The 22,194-nt window shown below is 53.8% G+C and overlaps 1 protein-coding gene across 1 annotated transcript; it reads right to left on the reverse strand.

Moving 5' to 3' along the window:
* Positions 1-16,831: 16,831 nt before the first annotated feature.
* On the reverse strand, positions 16,832-22,060 carry FAM43B (family with sequence similarity 43 member B). Its single transcript, XM_010802675.4, has one exon. The coding sequence runs from the start codon at positions 18,915-18,917 to the stop codon at positions 17,946-17,948; it is 972 nt and encodes a 323-aa protein (XP_010800977.1). The 5' UTR covers positions 18,918-22,060; the 3' UTR covers positions 16,832-17,945.
* Positions 22,061-22,194: the final 134 nt, after the last annotated feature.

Raw genomic sequence — 22,194 nt, forward strand, 5'->3', positions numbered from 1 at the left:
AATTCTGCAGGCCAGCAATTTGAACTGGACTCGGCCAGGCAGTTCATTTGCTGGTCTTGCCTGGGGTCACTCACGTGCAATCATCCAAGGGAACAAATGGGTTCAAGAGGATTGCAGCGGCCTCGCTCACATGTCTAAAGGCTGAACGGTCGACCGGGCCACGTGTCTCCAGCAGCCCAGCTTGGGCTTCTTTCAGGGGCTGGCAGAGTTCCAGGACACCAAGCCCCAGAGTGCAGCATTTTTTCGAGCCTTTGCTTGAGTCACATTTGCCATTGCCAGAGGAAGTCACACAGCCAGGCCCAGAGTCAAGATGAGAGGGGACTTACACAAGGAGAGAGAATTCATCAGAGGCCACTACTGAACCATCCATCAGAGAGGTTAGTATGTTCTTATCCATGTTTTTCAGGGGAGGAGACCGAGGTTCAGAAAGGGTAAGAAACATGCTCCAGATCACACAGCTACAAAGAGGCAGGGTGGAACATAAATCCTTGGCTCACAAGCCTCAAGCTCTTTTTGCAAAAGCCAGTTAAGTCCCCACCGTGAGGATCCAAGTTCCCACCAAGGAAAATGATGTCAAGTTCATCTTCACCAGGCTCTCAGGTATACTCCTTTTATTATCGTCAGTCAGAATCAACCCAGCTTAAGTTATTTAGCCTCTGCTCCTCAGGCTACTCAGCTGTAAAATGGGTCTAGTAACAGAACTCCCTTTTCCTTCTGTTTTATTTTCTGTTCTTGCCTGGCTAGAATGTAAGCCCCTTGAGAGGTGGGGTTGTTGTTGTTGTTTGATAGGTAAGAAGCAGATTTATTTAGAAAGAAACACACTTCACAGATAGAGTTTGGCCATCTCAGAAAGCGAGAGAGGCCAGAGGAGTGGGATCTTTGTCTGTGCTCTTCACTGCTCTAACCCCAGCACCTAGAACAGTGCCTGGAATATTCAGTTCAGTTCAGTCGCTCAGTCGTGTCTGACTCTTTGTGACTGCCATGGACTACAGCCTCCCTGTCCATCACCAACTCCTGGAGTTTACCCAAACTCATGTCCATTGAGTTGGGGATGCCATCCAACCATCTTATCCTTTGTTGTCCCCTTCTCCTCCTGCCTTCAATCCCTCCCACCATCAAGGTCTTTTCCATTGAGTCAGCTCTTTGAATCAGGTGGCCAAAGTATTGGAGTTTCAGCTTCAACATCAGTCCTTCCAATGAGTATTCAGGACTGATTTCCTTTAGAATGGACTGGATGGATCTCCTTGCAGTCCAAGGGACTCTCAAGAGTCTTCTCCAACACCACAGTTCAAAAGTATCAATTCTTTGGCACTCAGCTTTCTTTATAGGCCAACTCTCACATCCATACATGACTACTGGAAAAACCATAGCCTTGACTAGATGGACTTTTGTTGGCAAAGTAATGTCTCTGCTTTTGAATATGCTGTCTAGGTTGATCATACCTTTTCTTCTAAGGAGCAAGTGTCTTTTAATTTCACGACTTCAGTCATCACCTGCAGTGATCTTGGAGCCCAAAAACGTAAAGTCAGCCACTGATTCCACTGTTTCCCCATCTATTTGCCATGAAGTGATGGGACCAGATGCCATGATCTTCGTTTTCTGAATGTTGAGCTTTAAGCCAACTTTTTCACTCTCTTCTTTCACTTTCATCAAGAGGCTCTTGAGTTCTTCTTTGCTTTCTGCCATAAGGGTGGTGTCATCTGCATGTCTGAAGTTGTTGATATTTCTACCAGCAATCTTGATTCCAGCTTGTGCTTCTTCCAGCCCAGCGTTTCTCATGATGTACTCTGCATAGAAGTTAAATAAGCAGGGTGACAATATACAGCCTTGACGTACTCCTTTTCCTATTTGGAACCAGTCTGTTGTTCCATGTCCAGTTCTAACTGTTGCTTCCTGACCTGCACACAGGTTTCTCAAGAGGCACGTCAGGTGGTCTGGTATTCCCATCTCTTTCAGAATTTTCCACAGTTTGTGGTGATCCATGCAGTCAAAGGCTTTGGCATAGTCAATAAAGCAGAAATAGATGTTTTTCTGGAAATCTCTTGCTTTTTTGATAATCCAATGGATGTTGGCAATTTGATCTCTGGTTCCTCTGTCTTTTCTAAAACGAGCTTGAACATCTGGAAGTTTGTGGTTCATGTATTGTGAAGCCTGGCTTGGAGAATTTTGAGTATTACTTTGCTAGTGTGTGAGATGAGTGCAGTTGTGTGGTAGTCTGAGCATTCTTTGGCATTGCCTTTCTTTGGGATTGGAATGAAAACTGACCTTTTCCAGTCCTGTGGCCACTGCTGAATTTCCCAAATTTGCTGGCAATACTTTAGGAAGCATCACTACAAACAAAGCTAGTAGAGGTGATGGAATTCCAGTTGAGCTATTTCAAATCCTGAAAGATGATGCTGTGAAAGTGCTGCAGTTAATATTCCCATCTCACATGCTAGTAAAGTAATGCTCAAAATTCTCCAAGCCAGGCTTCAGCAATACGTGAACCGTGAACTTCCTGATGTTCAAGCTGGTTTTAGAAAAGGCAGAGGAACCAGAGATCAAATTACCAACATCTGCTGGATCATGGGAAAAGCAAGAGAGTTCCAGAAAAACATCTATTTCTGCTTTATTGACTATGCCAAAGCCTTTGACTGCATGGATCACCACAAACTGTGGAAAATTCTGAAAGAGATGGGAATACCAGACCACCTGACGTGCCTCTTGAGAAACCTGTGTGCAGGTCAGGAAGCAACAGTTAGAACTGGACATGGAACAACAGACTGGTTCCAAATAGGAAAAGGAGTACGTCAAGGCTGTATATTGTCACCCTGCTTATTTAACTTCTATGCAGAGTACATCATGAGAAACGCTGGGCTGGAAGAAGCACAAGCTGGAATCAAGATTGCTGGTAGAAATATCAACAACTTCAGACATGCAGATGACACCACCCTTATGGCAGAAAGCAAAGAAGAACTCAAGAGCCTCTTGATGAAAGTGAAAGAAGAGAGTGAAAAAGTTGGCTTAAAGCTCAACATTCAGAAAACGAAGATCATGGCATCTGGTCCCATCACTGTATGGGAAATAGGTGGGGAAACAGTGGAAACCGCGTCAGACTTTATTTTTTGGGGCTCCAAAATCACTGCAGATGGTGATTGCAGCCATGAAATTAAAAACGCTTACTCCTTGGAAGGAAAGTTATGACCAACCTAGATAGCATATTCAAAAGCAGAGACATTACTTTGCCAACAAAGGTCCGTCTAGTCAAGGCTATGGTTTTTCCTGTGGTCATGTATGGATGTGAGAGTTGGACTGTGAAGAAGGCTGAGTGCCGAAGAATTGATGCTTTTGAACTGTGGTGTTGGAGATGACTCTTGAGAGTCCCTTGGACTGCAAGGAGATCCAACCAGTCCATTCTGAAGGAGATCAGCCCTGGGATTTCTTTGGAAGGAATGATGCTAAAGCTGAAACTCCAGTACTTTGGCCACCTCATGCGAAGAGTTGTCTCATTGGAAAAGACTCTGATGCTGGGAGGGATTGGGGGCAGGAGGAGAAGGGGACGACAGAGGATGAGATGGCTGGATGGCATCACTGACTCGATGGATGTGAGTCTGAGTGAATTCCGGGAGTTGGTGATGGACAGGGAGGCCTGGCGTGCTGCGATTCATGGGGTCACAAAGAGTCGGACACGACTGAGCGACTGAACTGAACTGAACTGAAGTTGCTTCAGTCATGTCTGACTCTTTGTGACCCCATGTACTGTAGCCCACCAGGCTCTTCTGTCCATGGGGATTCTTTAAGCAAGAATACTGGAGTGAGTTGCCATGGCCTCTTCCAGGGGATCTTCCAGGCCTGGGGGTCGAACTGGCATTTCTTATGTTTCCTACATTGGCGGGTGGGTTCTTTACTACTGGCACCACCCAGGAAGCCCTGGAATATAGTAGCTTCCCAATAAATCTTTGTTGAGCGAATACGTGGATGGATGGATGAATGGGGGATTCAAAGAAGGATAGGTAGGAGAATATGAGGAAAGAATAGAACCATGGCTTTAAGAAAGCTTAAAAAAGTAAGACCAAAAAGCCACTGTATTCGCTTCTCTGCCTGGAAGCTTTTGCAAACCGTCTCCTTGGTCTTTAAGCCCTGCGGAGAAGCCCCTCATGGAAAGGCTAAGCAGGTGAGGCAGGAGCTTGCCTCTCTTCCGGACTGCCCAGGTTTGTGGCTCTGCCCTCTGCAGTGCTCAGTGGGCTCTGCATTCAGCTGGCAGATGGGGAAAGCAGAAACAGGGCTTGCTCAGGGCAGGAATGGTAAAGAGGCTCTCGTGCCACTGGCTAGAACACAGTCACATGGCTGCACCCAGCAGCAAGGGGAGCTGGGAAAGGTGCAGCCCCGTCCCTGCAGGGAGAGGGGACGGTTTTGGGGAGCATCTTGCCAGTCTGCCAGGACCATGTCCAGCCCAGAGATTTTATAACCTTGGAATTTTCCATTTCACGGCACCCATTTTCCTTATACCACCCTACTTTTTTTTGTCCATACAAATATCTCCTTCTAACAGAGATTTATTCATTTCCTGTTTCTTATTTCTTGTTGGCCTCTCCTCACTGGCACAGAGCTTTGGTGTTCTGTTCACCACTGTCTCCTTGGGATCCTGGATGGGGCCTGGCCTGCAGAAGGCACTTGACATTTATCAGAAGAACATTGAATGATGTGGGTCCTTGGCTTGCAGCCTGGTGGTGAGAGCATGGTCAGCCCTAGACTGATGGTCAGTTTCTGCCTACTGGGAAGCCTGTGCTGGGGGGTGGGGAGTGGCCAGGCCTGGCTGGGAAAGGGCGCTGTGAGTGAACTTTGCCAGGGTCATGGCAGGTGACCTGTGCGGGCCAGTGGCCCTGTTCCCCGACACGGTCCACACCCAGGATGCCGGACCCTTGAGTCCATTCAGGTCAAGAGGCTTACTGCTCTGAAGAAGAGGCCGTGGGGCTGAGTCACTTGTCATGCTGTCCTCATGCACAGGGCGGTCTGTACCAGTCCGTTTCCCCAGCCAGAACCTGATTTTTAGAAAATCAAATTTCCCTATTTATTTCTCTTTGGCTTTTCTCTCGTCGCTGTGAGTGGGGTCGCTCTCGAGTCTCCACGTGTGGGCTTCTCATTGTGGGGGCTGCCTTTGCTTGGAGCACAGGCTCCAGGGATGGGGGCTCAGGGCTTGGCTGAGATCCCCCTCGGCACGTCGGATCTTCCCAGACCAAAGATCGGACCCCTGTCTCTTGTATTTGCAGGTGGATTCTTTAGCACTGAGCCACCAGGGAAGATTTGATTTTTTTTTTTAATTAAAAAAATGTATTTTACTTTAAATTCTGAATTTTTTTGACCGTGTCGCACGGCTTATGGGATGTTAGGTCCCCGACCAGGGATTAAGCCTGCACCCTCTGCAGTGAAATTGCGGTGTCTTCACCACTGGACAGCCAGGGAATTCGCTAGAGCCTGATTTTTAAAAATGCAAACCACAAAAGGGAGCCCGGTTCTTCTTCTCTAATTATGAGGGACAAACATGTCCCTCGGGTGGTAACTTCAGGCCACCCGGGCGATAGAGCCGTCCAGCTTTGGGAGCCTTCCTGTGCCTCATTTTTGAGAGGAAGACACAAAGCCCAGAGAGGTGAAGAGACATGGCCAAGGTTGCCCAGTGTTCTGGGGACTGAGGACTCCCAGAGGCCAAGGTGTCCAGTTCCCCCTTCTGACCTTCCCCCTTCCCTGGGGACAGCACCAGGAATGTCCGTGAGCAGGAGAATGGGGAGCCAGGGCACAGGAGACAAAAAGAGGTGGCTTGGGAAGGGGCCACTCTGAGCTCTAGTTGGAAGCATGTGGTGGGGTCAGTGACCAAGCAGAGAGGAGGGTGGAGGAAGCAGAAAGGGGCTCTGGTCCTGGCTTTGGAAGTGGAGAAGTCATCCAGATCTGTCACCTTTTAATCCTTGCAGGATTGAAGAAAGGCAATGCCAAAGAATGCTCAAACTACTGCACAGTTGCACTCATCTCACACGCTAGTAAAGTAATGCTCAAAATTCTCCAAGCCAGGCTTCAACAATATGTGAACCATATTCAGATGTTCCAGCTGGTTTTAGAAAAAGCAGAGGAACCAGAGATCAAAATGCCAACATCCACTGGATCATTGAAAAAGCAAAAGAGTTCCAGAAAAACATCTACTTCTGTTTTATTGACTCTGCCAAAGCCTTTGACTGTGTGGATCACCACAAACTGTGGAAAATTCTGAAAGAGATGGGAATACCACACCACCTGACCTGCCTCTTGGGAAATCTGTATGCAGGTCAAGAAGCAATGTTAGAACTGGACATGGAACAACAGACTGGTTCCAAATAGGGAAAGGAATATGTCAAGGCTGTATATTGTCACCCTGCTTATTTAACTTCTATGCAGAGTACATCATGAGAAACGCTGGGCTGGATGAAGCACAAGCTAGAATCAAGATTGTTGGGAGAAATATCAATAACCTCAGATATACAGATGATACTACCCTATGGCAGAAAGCAAAGAAGAACTAAAGAGCCTCTTAATGAAAGTGAAAGAGGAGAGTGAAAAAGTTGGCTTAAACTCAACATTCAGAAAACAAAGATCATGGCATCTGGTCCCATCACTTCCTGGCAAATAGATGGGGAAACAGTGGAAACAGTGACAGGCTTTATTTTTGGGGGCTCCAAAATCACTGCAGATGGTGACTGCAGCCATGAGGTTGAAAGAAGCTTACTCCTTGGAAGAAAAGTTATGATCAAAGTAGACAGCATATTCAAAAGCAGAGACATTACTTTGCCAACAAAAGTCCGTCTAGTCAAGGCTATGGTTTTTCCAGTGGTCATGTATGGATGTGAGAGTTGGACTGTAAAGAAAGTTGAACCCTGAAGAATTGATGCTTTTGAACTGTGGTGTTGGAGAAGACTCTTGAGAGTCCCTTGGACTGCAAGGAGAGCCAACCAGTCCATCCTAAAGGACATCAGTCCTGGGTGTTCATTGGAAGGACTGATGTTGAAGCTGAAACTCCAATCCTTTGACCACCTCATGCGAAGAGCTGACTCATTTGAAAAGATCCTGATGCTGGGAAAGATTGAAGGCAGGAGGAGAAGGGGACAATAGAGGATGAAGTGGTTGGATGGCATCACCGACTCTATGGACATAAGTTTGAGCAAGTTCCAGGAGTTGGTAATGGACAGGGAGGCCTGGCATGCTACAGTCCCTGGGGTCGCAAAGAGTCGGACATGACTGAGTGACTGAACTGAATGAACTGAATCCTTATAGGATCACTGTGCCCTTCCTCATGGAAGCTGGCAGCCAGCACTCTCTCCATGAGCCAGGGCCCGTAGCCTCTGCAACCCCAATGTAGCCCAGACACCTCTGGGTGCAGTGGGAGCATCTCTGCACAAGCCACCAGGAGACTTGGGCTCCATCAATTCAAATCGTTACGAATCAACAGCCACGTGCCAGGCGTTGTCCTCTGCAGGCAAGTTCTCTGCCTCATGGGCTTCTATTCTAATAGGAGACTGTTAATGAGCAGACAAATACACGCATGCCCGAGGTCTTTACAGATGATGACAACAAGCAGGATAATGGGATACACGATGGCTGAACAGGTTGGTTAGTTGTGGGGAGGGTGGGAACAAGGAGGGCCTCCCTGAAGAAGGCATGGTGGAGCTGAGATCTATGTGTGAGAAGGCGGCAGCCAAGCAAACATCTGAGGGAAGTGTGGTCCCTCCCTGGGCAGTGGCAAGTGCAAAGGCCCTGAGGCAGAAATGAGCTTGTGTTTGGGCAAATTTGCCTGCAGAGAAGGGCAAGAGGAAGAGTATAAAAAGAGGCCCTGTCACTTTGTCATTATCTCTAAGGGATTTGAGTACATCTTATCTCCTTATTCAACCCCTAAATTTTAGGCATCTATAGCTTTGTGGTTCAGTGGTAAAGAATCCACCTGCCAATTCAGGAGACGCGGGTTTGATCCCTGGGACGGGAAGATCCCCTGGAGAAGGAAATGGAACGCACTTCAGTATTCTTGCCTGGGAAATCCCATGGAGAGATGGCCTGGTGGGCTATAGTCCCTGGGGGTCACAAAGAGTAGGACACGACTTAGAGTGTCCACCAACAAGCTTAAACAAACCTTTCTTGGCCCTATTTCAAATTTTCATTTTAATGGATTTTGTACAGAAGACAGGATATTATTGGTTTGGGAGTCAGAAGACCTAAATTGTGCCCCAGATTTTTCAGTAGTGAGCTGGTGTGACTTGGGACAAATCCCCTTTCTCATCTTTAAACCAGGAGATAGGACCACAAGGTCTAAAGGCCTTTCTGGCTGAGAGAGCCCAGCTCCGGGAATCCATGTTAACTCTCCTTGATCCTGTTTTCAGCCCACTTATGGATCTTCTCAGCACACATCTGCTCCTTCATCCAGGATCTGCACACGGCAGACATATATTAGATGTTTTTTGAAAACAGGAGACAACTTGCACAGACATTAGCAGGGAATGGTCAGATACATCGTGCAGCTATTAAAAGACGAATGAGTTAAGCCAAGAAGAGCCACTGAGCTGGAGGGAGGCGCGTGATGTAAGTGATAAAGCAGGACGTGTTAGAGAAAGACTCTGTTTTTGTGAAAACCAAACAACAAAGATCTCTGTATGTACATATGTGGGTTTGTTTGTGCTCACAAGTCAGGAGAGAGGTGGGAGAGAATAAGCTGCAGTCTGTAACATCAGTTATCTAGTGTGTGTGTGTGATCACACTTTCCCTAAAGACCGCAGCACACCTCCCAGGACCCAGCCCATCATCTGAGCCTGTGTATCACTGCGATTCTGCCCAAGGGGCGCTGTGATGCCAATCTCTGAGCTTATGTCCTTTGGAGACTGAGGCAGGTAGGGAAGGACAGGTGTGGGCGGTATCCACTTGGACCTTGGAATGTCCCTCTCCCCTCCTGGCATCTGGGCCTCTATTTCAAAGGCTGCTGATCACTCACAATCTGAGGCTGGTTTTGGTGCCCGGAGATGCACGGGAGCTGCCCAGGGCCTGTGGGATCTGAGAGCACAGGTGTGATGACACCACGAGAAGCGGATGCCTCCAGCCCGCTCTTTCCTGCTCCTTCCTGCCCCTGCTTTAGGGCTTCAGAGGCAGCTTGGGCTGTAAGGGTCTTCTGGGGCCTCCCCGGCCACCCCTCTGGTTGCAGACTGATTGAAACCAGCCATCCCTCAAGGCTTCCCTGGGGGGAGGTGCGTGCGTAGCTTATTGTCTGGGCTCCAGAAGCTGCTTCCAGGTCACGGCACTCTCTCCTTCAGGGAACCCCTGCAGATGTCTACTTTGGATCTGCTTTGCTGCGGTCTGCGTCCACCTCCTTGGCTGTGGGCTTCTCTCCCCACATAGGAGCCCTTCAGCCTGGATGTTGCGGAGTGGCCTCCCTCCAACTTGCTCGTCCTGGTGTCAGGAAGGAAGCACCCTGCCACTTGTGGGGCGCTTGATGCTTTTCAAAGCCCTCTCATGCCGCATCCCACTGGAATGGCCCCTGACAATAGTCGTCTGTGGCAGGAATGGCTGGGAGTGTTGCCTCTGTGTTACAGAGAAAATGGGGGTGCAGAGCAGTCAAGTGACTTGTCTGTGTCCCACAATGAGTAACAGGCATTTCCAGGCCTTTGACTCCAAAGATCAACCTCCTGAGACCTCACACTATCGTCAGAGATGCCCCCTCCTCGGTGGTCCAGTGGTTAAGGCTCCAAGCTTCCACTGCAGGGAATGCAGGTTCGATCCCTGGTAGGGCGACTAAGATCTCACAATCTCACAAACCGCACAGTGTGGCCAAAAAAATAGGAAAGGAACTTCCACCATTGAAAGTCCCCTGAGAGACTGGCTTAATCAGCCACACTTTCATCTGATGAGCCGACTCCCCAGTCTCAAGAGAGCGGCCCAGGGTTTGTTCGTGATCTGGGGGTGACCGTCCTGGGCTGTACCGATCAGCCTTGAGCTCTAGCGTTTGAACGAAGGCCAGAGACTGGTGAGATTGAGTGCAGTGGCACGTGGAGTCAGGGTCAGACAGGGAAGGAGGCTACTCGGGGAGAGGGGCCTGGGAGGTGCACGCGGGGCAGTCCGGATGGACGACCTGGTGACCTGAGAGGGAAAGAGCCGGGAATGTTTGGATCCGGAGAGCCGGCTGGATGTCGCACAGTCGGGCATCATGGCAGACGCTGCAGCTCTTCAGCAATCCCCTGTTTCCAGAGCTGCTGACCTGACGAGAACAGAGAACAGCTGTCAGGGCCAGAGCCATCTCAGATGCAACAGCTGAAGGCCCAGCTCACGCTGGCTTAGGCAAAAAGTAGACCTCACTGGCTCCAGGCTCGTTGGGAAAGACCCTGATGATGGGGAAGACTGAAGGCAAAAGGAGAAGGGGGCGACAGAGGATGAGGTGGCTTGATAGCATCAGTGACTCAATGGACACGAATCTGAGCACACTCCCGGAGACAGTGAAAGACAGGAGCTGTGAGTGCTGTAGTCCACGGGGTCGCAAAGACTCGGACACGACTTGATGACTGAATAACATTGACAACAATTGGCTCAAGGCACTGATATTCCAGGGGCAGACCTGGGCGGGCCTGGTGAGATCCAGGGCCTCAAACAAATGCCGTGGGGCTTGTGGCCCACTCTGCTTTTCCCTGCTGGCCTCTCTGCCTCTCTCTCTCTCCTCATGGTGGCAAGATAGCTGCCAGCACCACCAGACATTCTCCCTACCTCTCAGCAACTCCAGCAGAAAGTGAGCATTTCTCTTCCCACGAGTTTCCCACCGAAGTCCCAGGACGAAGTTCTAGTGGCTCTGACCATGTCATATGCTCATCCCAGAACCAATCTCTGGGGCTAAGGATACGGGACATTCTGATGGGTCAGGCCTGGATCACACATCCTTCTCTGGAGCCCACGTGTGTGAAGTCAAACTCCACCTGAATCCCAGGGACCAGAAGCAGAGAATGATGGTTTTACCAGAAGCATCAGGGCAGTGGGTCTCAAGAGCATGTTAGTCCAGGTAAGCCACGTGCTGCAGTAAACACTCCAACGTGCCGGCAGCTAACACAATACAATTTCATTTCTTGCTCCCATTGGTGTCAGGGCTGGGGCTCTACTTTTTATGCTCATCCAGGGACCCAGGCTGGTGGAGGCTCTGTCATCATCAACACTTAGCTTCCAAGGACAGCCTGGGTTGATGATATCCAACAGGTTGGCAGGAGAATAAAGCAAAGATTACATTTTGTTTGGTCCAGGCCCCAGGAGAGGTGCTCATCTATTGTACTGGCCACAGCTTAGTCACATAACCACATCTCAGTGCCAGGGAGAAAGGGGAGGCAGTCTGTACCTTAAAAGAGGCGTGAGTGAATCCTGGGCAGGCAAAAACAAGACCCACCTGTGCTTTCTGGCACAGTCCAAGTCCTTCAGCCTTTGTCCCCAGCATGCAGCAGGACCGGCCCAATCTTCCCGGCTGAGGTCTCCTTTATGACGGCTGGATCCACCTGCCCCCTTCATCCCTCGCCTACCCAACCTCCTTTGCGCTCTTAATTTGCGTGGTGAGGAGGCTTTCTTATCCTGGATCAGCTGCCAAGCCCATAGATTCTCTGCGGACAGGCGGGCAGTAGAACAAAGGGACAGAGAGAACGGTTTTGATCCAGAGACTCCTCAGATCCACATGTCGGCCCCTCAATCCTTTTCAGCTACCTTTACTGGTCCCTAAGCCAGCAGCACCGTCCTCTGCTCCATGCTTGCGGGCGTGCGAACTCACTTCAGTCGTGTCTGACTCTTTGTGACCCTGTGGACTGTATAACCCGCCGTGGGGTTCTCCAGGCAAGAATACTGGAGTGGGTTGCTGTGCTTTCCTCCAGGGGATCTTTCTGACCCAGGGCTCGAACCTGTGTCTCTTATTGTCTCTGCATTGGTAGGTGGGCTCTTTACCACTAGCTGCCCCCTGGGAAGCTCTCCTCTGCCCCACAGCCCATAGCTAAGGGCAGATAGGAGCTGGAGGGAAGTTGACCCATCACCACAAAGGACTGGCTTCCCAGCTTTCTTAAGACTTTAACTGGGAAGACTATGTGCCAACACTGCCCCTGGCAGCAGCTAATCATTCATTCTTTCGTTCTTTGACCTCTGACGTGCTCACTTGCGCCTGGCATTGTGCCGGGTGCTCAGGCGAGAAGCAGATGCAAAAGCATAAGACATTAGATCTAATCTAATGTTAAGGCAGTCATGCTCATGAGGCTGAACAACTGGAGATGAAAATAAGACAAGCTGAAGCTGCATCTTCTACCTTGCTTTAGAGATGATGCCACCCCAGGGCACAAACAAGCGGCATATTTAGGGCTTCAGGGACCTGATCTCCTCATCCCAGGGCTGTCAGTAAGGAGAGCGTCAGTTAAAAATGATAACAGTCAACACAAGAGCAGTAGTTACAACCTTTTGTGTGCATTGGGCACTGCGCTAAATTATTCAAATGTGCAAAGCTTTCATTCTCCCAACAACTGTATAAAATCTAGAACTCACCCACCCCTGTTTTTGCAGATGGAAAATCAAGGCACCAAAAGCTTTCAGAAACCTGCTCCAGGTTATAAAGCCATCATCAAGTGGCAGCTCTGGGACCGGCAGTCAGGTCCATCCTGTGCCCAAGCCCGGTCTGACCGCCTGTGTTAAATTAGAGACGGCATCTGTCTGGATGATCTTCCGGCTGCCCAGACTGCAAACCTGGAGGGTGGCTGGTGTCTGCCAGGAGCCGCTCTGTATTGTGAGTGGCAGCCCTCTGCCGGGGCTGGACTAGACCCGAGATGAGAAGACCCCAACTTGGGGCTTTGGAGCTCAGAGCGGACCCCAGGGACGGGCTGCAGTCTCTTCCACTGGCCTCATCTCTTGGGCCACAGTTTTCCTCCCCAAGAATAGCCATCCCTCTGAGCAGGGCATCTGAGGATAGCTCCCCTTCAGCCTCCCCAGGCAGAAGCCTGGCAGAAGGAATGCTCCTCCACCCACTTGGTTTCCTATCCCGTGATGGCTCTTCCGTCTGGCTCGTTCATTCACGTATTTATTCAACAAGTTAATATTGAGCCTCACTCTCTGCTCTGTGGTGATCAAGGTATTGAAGTTCAGTTCAGTTCAGTCGCTCAGTCGTGTCTGACTCTTTGAGACCCCATGGACTGCAGCAAGGCAGGCCTCCCTGTCCATCACCAACTCCCGGAGTTCACCCAAACTCATGTCCATTGAGTCGGTGATGCCATCCAGCCATCTCATCCTCTGGCATCCCCTTCTCCTCCTGCCCCCAATACCTCCCAGCATCAGAGTCTTTTCCAATGAGTCAACCCTTCGCATGAGGTGGCCAAAGTACTGGAATTTCAGCTTTAGCATCATTCCTTCCAAAGAAATCCCAGGGCTGATCTCCTTCAGAATGGACTGGTTGGATCTCCTTGCAGTCCAAGGGACTCTCAAGAGTCTTCTCCAACACCACAGTTCAAAAGCATCAATTCTTCAGGGTTCAACTTTCTTTACAGTCCAACTCTCACATCCATACATGACCACTGGAAAAACCATAGCCTTGACTAGACGGACCTTTGTTGGCAAAGTAACGTCTCTGCTTTTCAATATGCTGTCTGGGTTGGTCATAACTTTCCTGCCAAGGAGTACTGAAGGGGGCGGAGAAACGAATACAAATCTAGGAAGCAGTATGAGACGTGAGACGCTTCCATACAAACAGGAGCCCGAGGTGTTACCTGATGAGGACGACGAGAACAACACAGGCCCCGTTCCGCGTGAGGCCGAGAGGAGAGGTGGCCCTGGATCTGGCAGGAGTGGAGCAGGGCTGCGCATTAGGAAAAGTTCCGAGGAGGTGGGATTGGGCCTGTGAGAGGGTAGGACTGAACACATGCGGCCAAAGGAAAGGACATTCGAGGTGGTGAGAATGGCAGGGCCCGCGCCTGGACGTTGGTGCACACGGCGAGGTCTGGGGACCTGGGAGCAAGTCTGTATAAGAAGGGGAGAACAGAAGTCAGGACAGCATGGGTGGCTGGAGCTGTGAGCTGGGCCCAGTCACTCCAGTCATGGCCCAGCCCCTCCCGAGTGGGGTCAGGAGAGCAGGAGGTAAGGCCCCAGAGGTCCCGGGAAGAGGCTGGGCCCTCTGGGACATGCTGCCTGAGTTGTCCCTGGCTGCGTGTTGTTTCTGGAAAGCCCTCTGTAGCCATGTTCACATCCCAGCATCACTTCTCAGGCCCAGGTGGTTAAGACTCCATGCTTCCAATGCAGCAGACACAGGTTCCATCCCTGGTTGAGGAACTAAGATCCCGCATGCTGTGTGGTATGGCCAACCTCCACCCCCACCCCCCAAAAAAGAAAAATCTGTAGGGTTCCATGAACTTGGGCAAACTCTGGGAGATGGTGAGAGACAGGGAAGCCTGACATGCTACAGTCCACGGGGCAGCAAAGAGTCGGACGTGATGTGGCGACGTAAGCTCCCATTATTCAACTGGAACCCCATAAACCCCAAAGGGAAAACAGAGAACACGTTCCAGTTACAGCAGGTTGGGGCGCCCTCCCCATTCCATCTCCCCATCACTCCCCACAGCAGCTTCTGGGGCACACCTGGGAAGCCCAGAACTCACAGAATGCTCCCATTTTTATTTTACAGGTGGGGAAAAAGATGCCGGAAACGAGACACGGGGGCGCTGGGTGGCTTGCTCAACGGCTCAGGGATCTTCTTGAGCTTGCGTCTAAGCTCAGGGGATAAAGGCAAAGTCAGTGCAGAGGAGGAGGGGGTGTTTCCCAGGCTGGATCTCCCTCCCTTGGGAGCAATGGGGCCTGGGGCCTGGGGGCTAGAGCTGCCCCCAACACCCCCTCTGTGGGCTGGTGGCCATTGACACTGTACTGGCCAGCTTGTAGCTTATCTCATCCTCAAATGGGAGAGGGAAGGTGGCCAGGGCCTTCCTCCGTCACACACAACGAGAATGGAGGTGTGGGAGCTCCCTGGTGGTCTATGGTTAGGATTCGTGCTTTCACTGCCCTGGCCCGGGTTCAATCCCTGGTTGAGGGGAGCTGAGAAGTCACAAGCCATGCAGTGTGGCAAAGAGAGAGAGAGAAATAAAAACAGCTTATAATCACCATTGCCAGGGATGAGTGGAGTAGGGGTCGGGGGATGGGACTAAAAATCCTAACCTAAACAGAAGGATCCTATGGTGAAATAGGAAAAGATCCTAATGCTGGGACAGATTAAGGGCAGGAGGAGAAGGGGAGACAGGGAATGAGACGGTTGGATGGCATCACCCACTCAACAGACGTGAGGTGGAGCAGACTCCGGGAGACGGTGAAGGACAGGGAGGCCTGGCGTGCTGGGGGGCCTTGGGGTCTCAGAGACTCAGACACGACTTAGTGACTGAACAGCAGCAAACGGGTACAATGGCGCTTCTTCACATGGGCATTCTCTTATTTGCCAAAGCTTTTCCACAGACGTGATTCTGTTTCATTCTTACAATCAGACTGTGAAGTAGGAATCAGCCCCCTCCCGCTTTACCATCGATAAAGGCGGGGCCCAGAGAGGCTGAATAAGTTACCCAGCATCACACAGCTGGAAGGAGGCAAAGACGGTCCTTTCAGTCTGGTCCTGTAACTCCAGATCTAGAGAACAGAGCATGAGCGAGGGAAGGAAGGCAGTCGTGTGTGTGTGTGTGTGTGTGTGTCTGTCTGTCTGTCTGTCTATATTTTGGGAGGCTGCCAGCGACAAAAGGAGGAGCAGAGGCTAAGGTTGGGAGCCTGCTTGTGAATTATTACCTTGCAACTGTTCCTTTAATTATGTGCATTTCACTTGAGAATGTACGGGGGAGGGACTCCGGACTGCTAGGACCTAGCTCAGTGTCTGTCCCAAGGCAGGCGTTCAGTAAATTTCTGCTGCACACATCTGATTAAAGAGGGTGTGCTTGCGACCTTGTTTCTGGGTGAGATTGCCTCCAACACCAGAGGCTGCCTTGCAGCCCATCCTCCGCTCCCTCATCTTTCCTTTTTCTCCTTATGGGGAGAAACCCCAGCAAATCCTCAGCTGTGGATAAGAGGGAAGCAATGAACATGCAGTGAGTGGCAGCGGGCCCCTGTCTCTCCCCAAACATGTGATGAAGTCAAGCCCAGCTTGCCCCTTCAAAGTCCCCTGACCCTGCCTGCGCCCCGCCAAGCTGAAGTGACAGGGGTGCCCTCTGTTCCAGCAGCAGCGGGACACAGTACTGTCCTGACGGCGGGTGACTGCAGAGGCCGCTTGTCTCGGCTCTGGACAAGCCTGGGATCAGTGCCCAGCTCAGCACAGAAATAAAGAAGATATCCAAGCTCAGGACTCAGGCTGTCCTAAAGGTCTGGCTAGACCTCTCCAGCTCCTCTGAAAGCAAACAGAATTGCTCACCCCTCTCTTTTACATCCCCAAGGAGACCCAGCAAATACCATTTGCCTAGACACACACATACACACACGAATCTTCTCAAAGATACACAGCTCATGAGAAGGCCCCAGCCCCCTGCCCCCTCCCTGCCCAAATGCTCCAGAGACACTTGGGTTTGGTGCCCAGGCAGACAGACATTCCGGGAGGCCGAGACAGACAGCTGACACCCCTCCCAGGCTTAGCCCATGTGATTTGCAGGCAAGGCATCTGCTACTGTCTCCTCTCCTGACATGAAGGGAACAGCTTCCTGGCAGCAACTCCCTCGTCCCCTGCACTCCTGAGGGTGGGCTCCAGTGCTGCAGGGAATACTTCCTGGGACCTCTCCTGCCCTTCAAGGGTCTGATGATCATCTTTTCACCGTCAGCAGGCCTGGCATCAAGCACTACACAAGAGTGGTGACAGGCTGAAAAAGCAGGAATGGTTTATTTACAATGATCATTTGGTAACACATAGATCTTTGGGCTTTTAGTGACCTTGTTAAAAGACGTGTGGGCAGGGGCCCGCTCCCCCAGTGGCGTCACCGCACTCTCCGGCCTCATCTTGCTGTGAGCACCCAGGTGCTGTCAGGACCCTCCGGCTCTGACAAGCCTTGGCTTGGGGACATCGCTCCCCTGTCCATTTGCTGGGTGGTCAGTGCCTCAAACACCTGCCAGATGCCCTCTTACCTCCCTTGGAGGCCACGTCTTGGTCCTAGCTGTGGGGCACCGAGCGGGGACCCACACACATTTGTATGCAGAAAGACAGGGTGGGTGAGGGGTCCTGTGGGTGCCAGGACACAGGCTTGGGCAGCGGCCTGATGCAAAGAGCTGTTCCTGGGCCGTCTGTAGTTGGGGGTGGTAGGAACACCCCCGTTTTCTCCACAGGCAGAGCAGCGAAGTCCCAGAAGTCCTCCAAGGGGTGGCGAGGCCAGGCACAGAGGCTGGGCACTCTTCCTTGTGTGGGTTGGCAGTACTCAGGTGCCACCTGGGGCCTGGCCTCAGCTCTCCGGGGCCACTGTTCTTCCCGCTGTAAGAATGCCTGCCTAGGGCTGGTCTCTCCAGGAAGGCCAGCCTGGCTACGGGCAGACCCACTGTCTCCCCTGGGGGCCAAGATCCAAGGCCACCCTCCTGGTTTTCTGGAAGAGTCTCCTCCCCAAGCCCCCTTCTCTAGAGAGGATGTGTGGGGAGGTAGGGCGTGGCTTATGGGCAAAGCAACTTGGTGTTAAGCATGGGGGCAATTCCACAGTGGAGGGCGCCGGCAGGCTCTGGGGGTGGGGGGCGAACACGGAATACTGCTGCTCCCCCAGCTCGCCGCCCCGCACACTCAAGGGCATGTCAGGCGTCACCCTGAGCCAGGATGAGGCGCGGGGCGGACAGCCACAGAGACCACGAGGGAGGCAAGGGCGGGGTGGGGGGACCACGGGGGAGCCGTAGCGGGCAGGGCCGAGGCCGGAGGCTCTACGTCAGGCCGGCCGGGTCTGGGGCCGCGAGGCCTGTCCATCACCCCCGCCCGCGCCCCCCGCCTCCGGCTCTCAGCGCGCCTGGCCCGCTCGCTCCCGGGGGCCGGCCTTCCAGCGGCGGGGCTGCGAGGGCGGCGGAGGCGCCGGGGCGGCCCGCAGGCTGCACGTCCTCAGCTCGCGGGCCAGGCTGAGCACCTCCGGCCGCTCGCGCGGCCCCGCGTCCTCGTCCTGGTCCTCGTCCTCCTCCTGGATGCTGCTGAGGCGCGGCGCCCCGCGGCCGCGCTCGGCGGCGGGGGGCGGCCGGTAGGCGCACTTGGCGTTGAGGAGCCGGCGCAGCGGGGCGCGGGGCAGCGAGGCGGCGGGGGCGCCCCCGGCGCGGAGGTGCTGCTGGCGCACGTGGCGTGCGTCGCTCTGGCGCTGCAGGCGCTTGAAGTCGGTGAAGGCCGCCAGCGCGGTCTGGCGGAGCAGGCGGGCCAGGGCGCGCGCCTTGTGCGCCCGCGCCAGCAGCACGGCGTGGCAGCGCAGCACCACGGCCTTGTGGCGCGCCTGGTGGCGGTAGACCCAGGTGAAGACGCGCGGGTGGCGCGCGTCCGCCGCGCAGTAGGTGATGCGCGGCAGCAGGTAGGCGTGCGCCGGCCGGCGGCCCCCGGGGCCCCCCGAGCTGCTGCGCTCGCACGGCTGCATGCGGAGGCCGTGCGGCCCCAGCGTCAGCTTCATCTTGGTGCCCCCGCCCGGCCCGCAGCGCGCCCAGATCTTGCCCACGGCGTCGTCGGTACAGCCGTCGCCCTTGGCGTGCAGGGTGACGGCGTTGCCGAGGTACCACACGGTGTAGGTCGGGTCCTCCTTGTTGAGCTCCACTTTCTGGCGCCGGCTGCGGAACACGCGGCCCAGGCGCTCCAGCGGCCAGTCGGGCAGCAGGTCCGGGCAGGAGCGCAGGAAGCTGGAGAGCAGCGACGTGTAGGCGAGCCCCGGGCTCAGGCTCTTGGCCTTGCGCTTGGCGTCGTCCTCCACCAGCACGAATTTGTTACGCCTCCAGGGCAGCATCGCGGCGGCGGCGGCGGCCCGAGGGGCTGGGGGCGCCGGGAGCTCGCGGGCGGCCGGCCCAGCGGCCGGGGGAGGGGTGCGCGCCCAGAAGCCCGCGGCCCAGGGCGTACGAGAAGCTGGGCGGCGCCGGGGACAATCGGTGCCCGCAGATGCCCAGTGCCAGGCAGGGCTGGCTGGCTTCGCAGATGCCCGGTGCTCAGCCGGGCTGGCAGCCGAGATGCCCGGGCGACGGCCCCGAGCGTCCGGGAACAGCTTCCCCCGGGAGTCGCTCCAGCCGTCCGGGAAGCCAGGAGGGGCAGGGGCTGGGCGGGGTGGAGACGCGCCCCTCCAGATCCGAATAGGGGGGCACCCCGCGGTCCCTGCCGCCCCTGTGGCGGCAGGGAGGTCGCCGGAGCCGGGGCTGGAGGCTGGCTGCTCAGAGGGGTAGACCGAGAGCCGCGACTGCGGTGGGGACTCCTCCAGGCGTCGCGGCTCCACCTCTCCCGGCTGCCTACATCACCGGGCGGGACCGCTAGCTCTCTCGTCCCCTCCTCTGTCTCCTCCCCCCGCGCGGGCTAGCGGGGCTCTTCGCCCGAGACCCAGCACAGGCGCGGTGGATCGGGTTTAATCATTATTGTCGGAGATTAAGGAGCAGGAAGCTCTTGAAATCGACCCAAGGGCTTTGCCAGTGCAAGTTTCCCAGGTCGCCCTGGTGGTCTCTCAGCCCCTCTGGGAGGGTTCGGTACCCGCCTCCGCTCTCTCGGATGCCCACTGCCCCTCACCCTCAGCTCCTGCCTCCCCGCATCTCTGAGCGTGAGTTCGGGTGGGTTCCTCCCGGGGCCGACCTGGCTCCCTTCATCTTCTATCTGCACAGCAGAAAGCCAGCCGAGGTGGCCGAGCAGTGCAGTGGAAAAGTACTGTCTCTCGGTGAAGCTTTCTCTCCCGGGTTCCTCCAAGGTCGTGGGCCAGCCCAGTGCGCCGGAGCTGGGAGACCAGTCCCCCCGCTGCAGCGGCTGGTACTGGCCCTCGCCTGGACTAATGCCAAAGGGTACGCTTTGCGGGTGGGGAACCTTCCAGAGCCTACAGGGGTCTGTGGGGGAATTGCAGATTAAAAGCTCCTTTGGCCAAAGGGCAGCCTTTGGACCCTCCCAGGATTAAACAGATTACATTGCGGTTTGTGACACCTCTCCTGCTCCCCACCACCTGGGCAGGGCGGGGGACGTTGCATTCATGACCTCTTTATCTCAGGATAGCCTAGCCTCAGCTAAGCGACTTGCCCAAGGTCACAGGGCTGATAGCAGGTGGAACTAGAGTTCCACTCAGGCTTGACTGACCCATGTGGGGACCCTCACTCTTCTGTGAGTTCATCATATACTGGGTATGGATGGGGGGGTGTTGTATCCTGCCCTGAGACCCTCCAGTGGGGGCTCTTACTAGGGAGGGGGTTCTCCTGCACTGGGAAAGAGGCAGTGGTCCCTGGGCGTGGGGCCACATCTCCCCCTTTCCAGGATTTGTTAAACCACAACAAACTCCCTAGAACCCCAGGACTGCTCCGATGGGGGTCCAGGAGTCTCCCACACCCCTAAGGAGCCCACCCCTAAGCCCTTTCTGTGGCTTTAGAACAGGTCATTTGGGGAGTCTTCCAGGCCAGGAATGAGCCCAGAGCTTTGGGCTAGGCCCGGTCACACCAGGTGACCTCCCAGAGTGGGGACATTGGGAAGATGATATGTCCCACAGCCTGGCAACATACATCCAGGGCCAGCCGGCTGGGCTCAGCATCCGTGGGGAGAATACAAGCGTACCCCCCACCCCCCACACACAAGACTGCTTCACCAAATGCTCCTCACAGGATGTGCAAATAAAGACCAGGAAATTACTTGGAATTGCAGCATCTTAGCTTTGGAGGGGGCCTCAGAGATGGGCAGGTCTCCTGCAGCCTCGTTTTATTTTCAACTTGGAAATATCTTTATTCTTTGTTCCTCATTATAAAAGTAATATGTGCTTGTGGTTAAAAAAAAAAAAAAATCACTGAAGAAGGACATGGAAGCCTCCTACTGTCCCGCTCTGTCCTTTCTCCATGAGAGAACAGGCTCTGGGAGGCAGGAGGAGCCACCCCGTGAACCTCGCTGCCTCTGGGGTCCTCTTCCCCACAAGCATCACGAGGCAGGTGGGAGCAGCCAGCAGCAAAGTCTCCACTTGTGCGGGGAGGCTTGTGTCTCCACAGGCTTTGGGGAAGGCAGAGCCTCCTGGCGTGGCTGGAGTTCCGCTATCGTGACACGGGAAGCCCAGTTCAGTTTAGATCTCTGCTAACCAACCATTTCTTCAGCGTCAGGTGTGTCCCAAGCATGGCCTGCCTCTGATCCAGTAACTGAGCGCCCTGCCTCCCGGAGAACGGACGGGGTGCTGCGGGTGGGAGCGTGCTGCACTGGGGAGCCTAGCATAGATGCCCTCACCTAGCCCTGCTTCTGTCCCTTCTCGTTGTTTTTGGAACAGCCTCATGTGGGTGGTGGTGGTGGGGAGTCACCCGGGACGGTGTGAGATCACAGAGGCAGTGCTGTGTCTCTGTGTTAAGTCCTCGGGCCACAAAGCAGCATTTGACATCGCTAGCCACTTTGTTACCTTGTGGACAACTCACCCTGGCTCTTCTCCCTTCAGGGGCCTTCTTACACCCCTGGGCTTGGTGTCCCTGCCGCCTCCCCCCTTCAGCTCTTCCACCTCTAGACTTGTTCCTTGGAAGGGCCCAGTTGCCCAAGAACTTCCACCGTTCTTTGTATTCAGAAGGCTGGAGAGGCCAGCCTGGTCCCATTCATCCAGGCAGAGTTCAAGGCTGTCTCTCTGCCCTTAAGTCTTCCTTCCCTTCTCTCCCGTCCCTGGCTGTTGTTCTTTAGTCACTAAGTTTTGTCTGACTCTTTGCCATCCCATGGACTGCAGCGTGTCAGGCTTCCGTGTCCTTCATCATCTCTCGGGAGTTTGTTCCAACTCATGTGCATTGAGTCAGTGATGCCATCCAGCCATCTCATCCTCTGTCGTCCTCTTCTTATCCTGCCCTCAGTCTTTCTCAGCATCAGAGTCTTTTCCAGTGAGTCGACTTTTTGCATCGGGTGGCCGAAGTGTTGGAGCTTCAGCTTCAGCATCAGTCCTTCCGATGAATATTCAGGACTGATTCAGCAGACAAAACCCTGCTTGAGACTTGAACCCATGTGGCTGAGACTCGAACCCAGCCAAAACCCAGTTTGGGACTTGAACCCACCTGGCTGGGACTCGAACCCAGCCAAAACCCAGTTTGGGACTTGAACCC

Source organism: Bos taurus, chromosome 2 (assembly GCF_002263795.3).
Source record: "Bos taurus isolate L1 Dominette 01449 registration number 42190680 breed Hereford chromosome 2, ARS-UCD2.0, whole genome shotgun sequence".
NCBI classification, from domain to species: domain Eukaryota; kingdom Metazoa; phylum Chordata; class Mammalia; order Artiodactyla; family Bovidae; genus Bos; species Bos taurus.

Bases quoted from the DNA above. Each gene is read 5' to 3' on its own strand.
- FAM43B (XM_010802675.4), bottom strand. From the start codon at position 18,917: ATGCTGCCCTGGAGGCGTAACAAATTCGTGCTGGTGGAGGACGACGCC.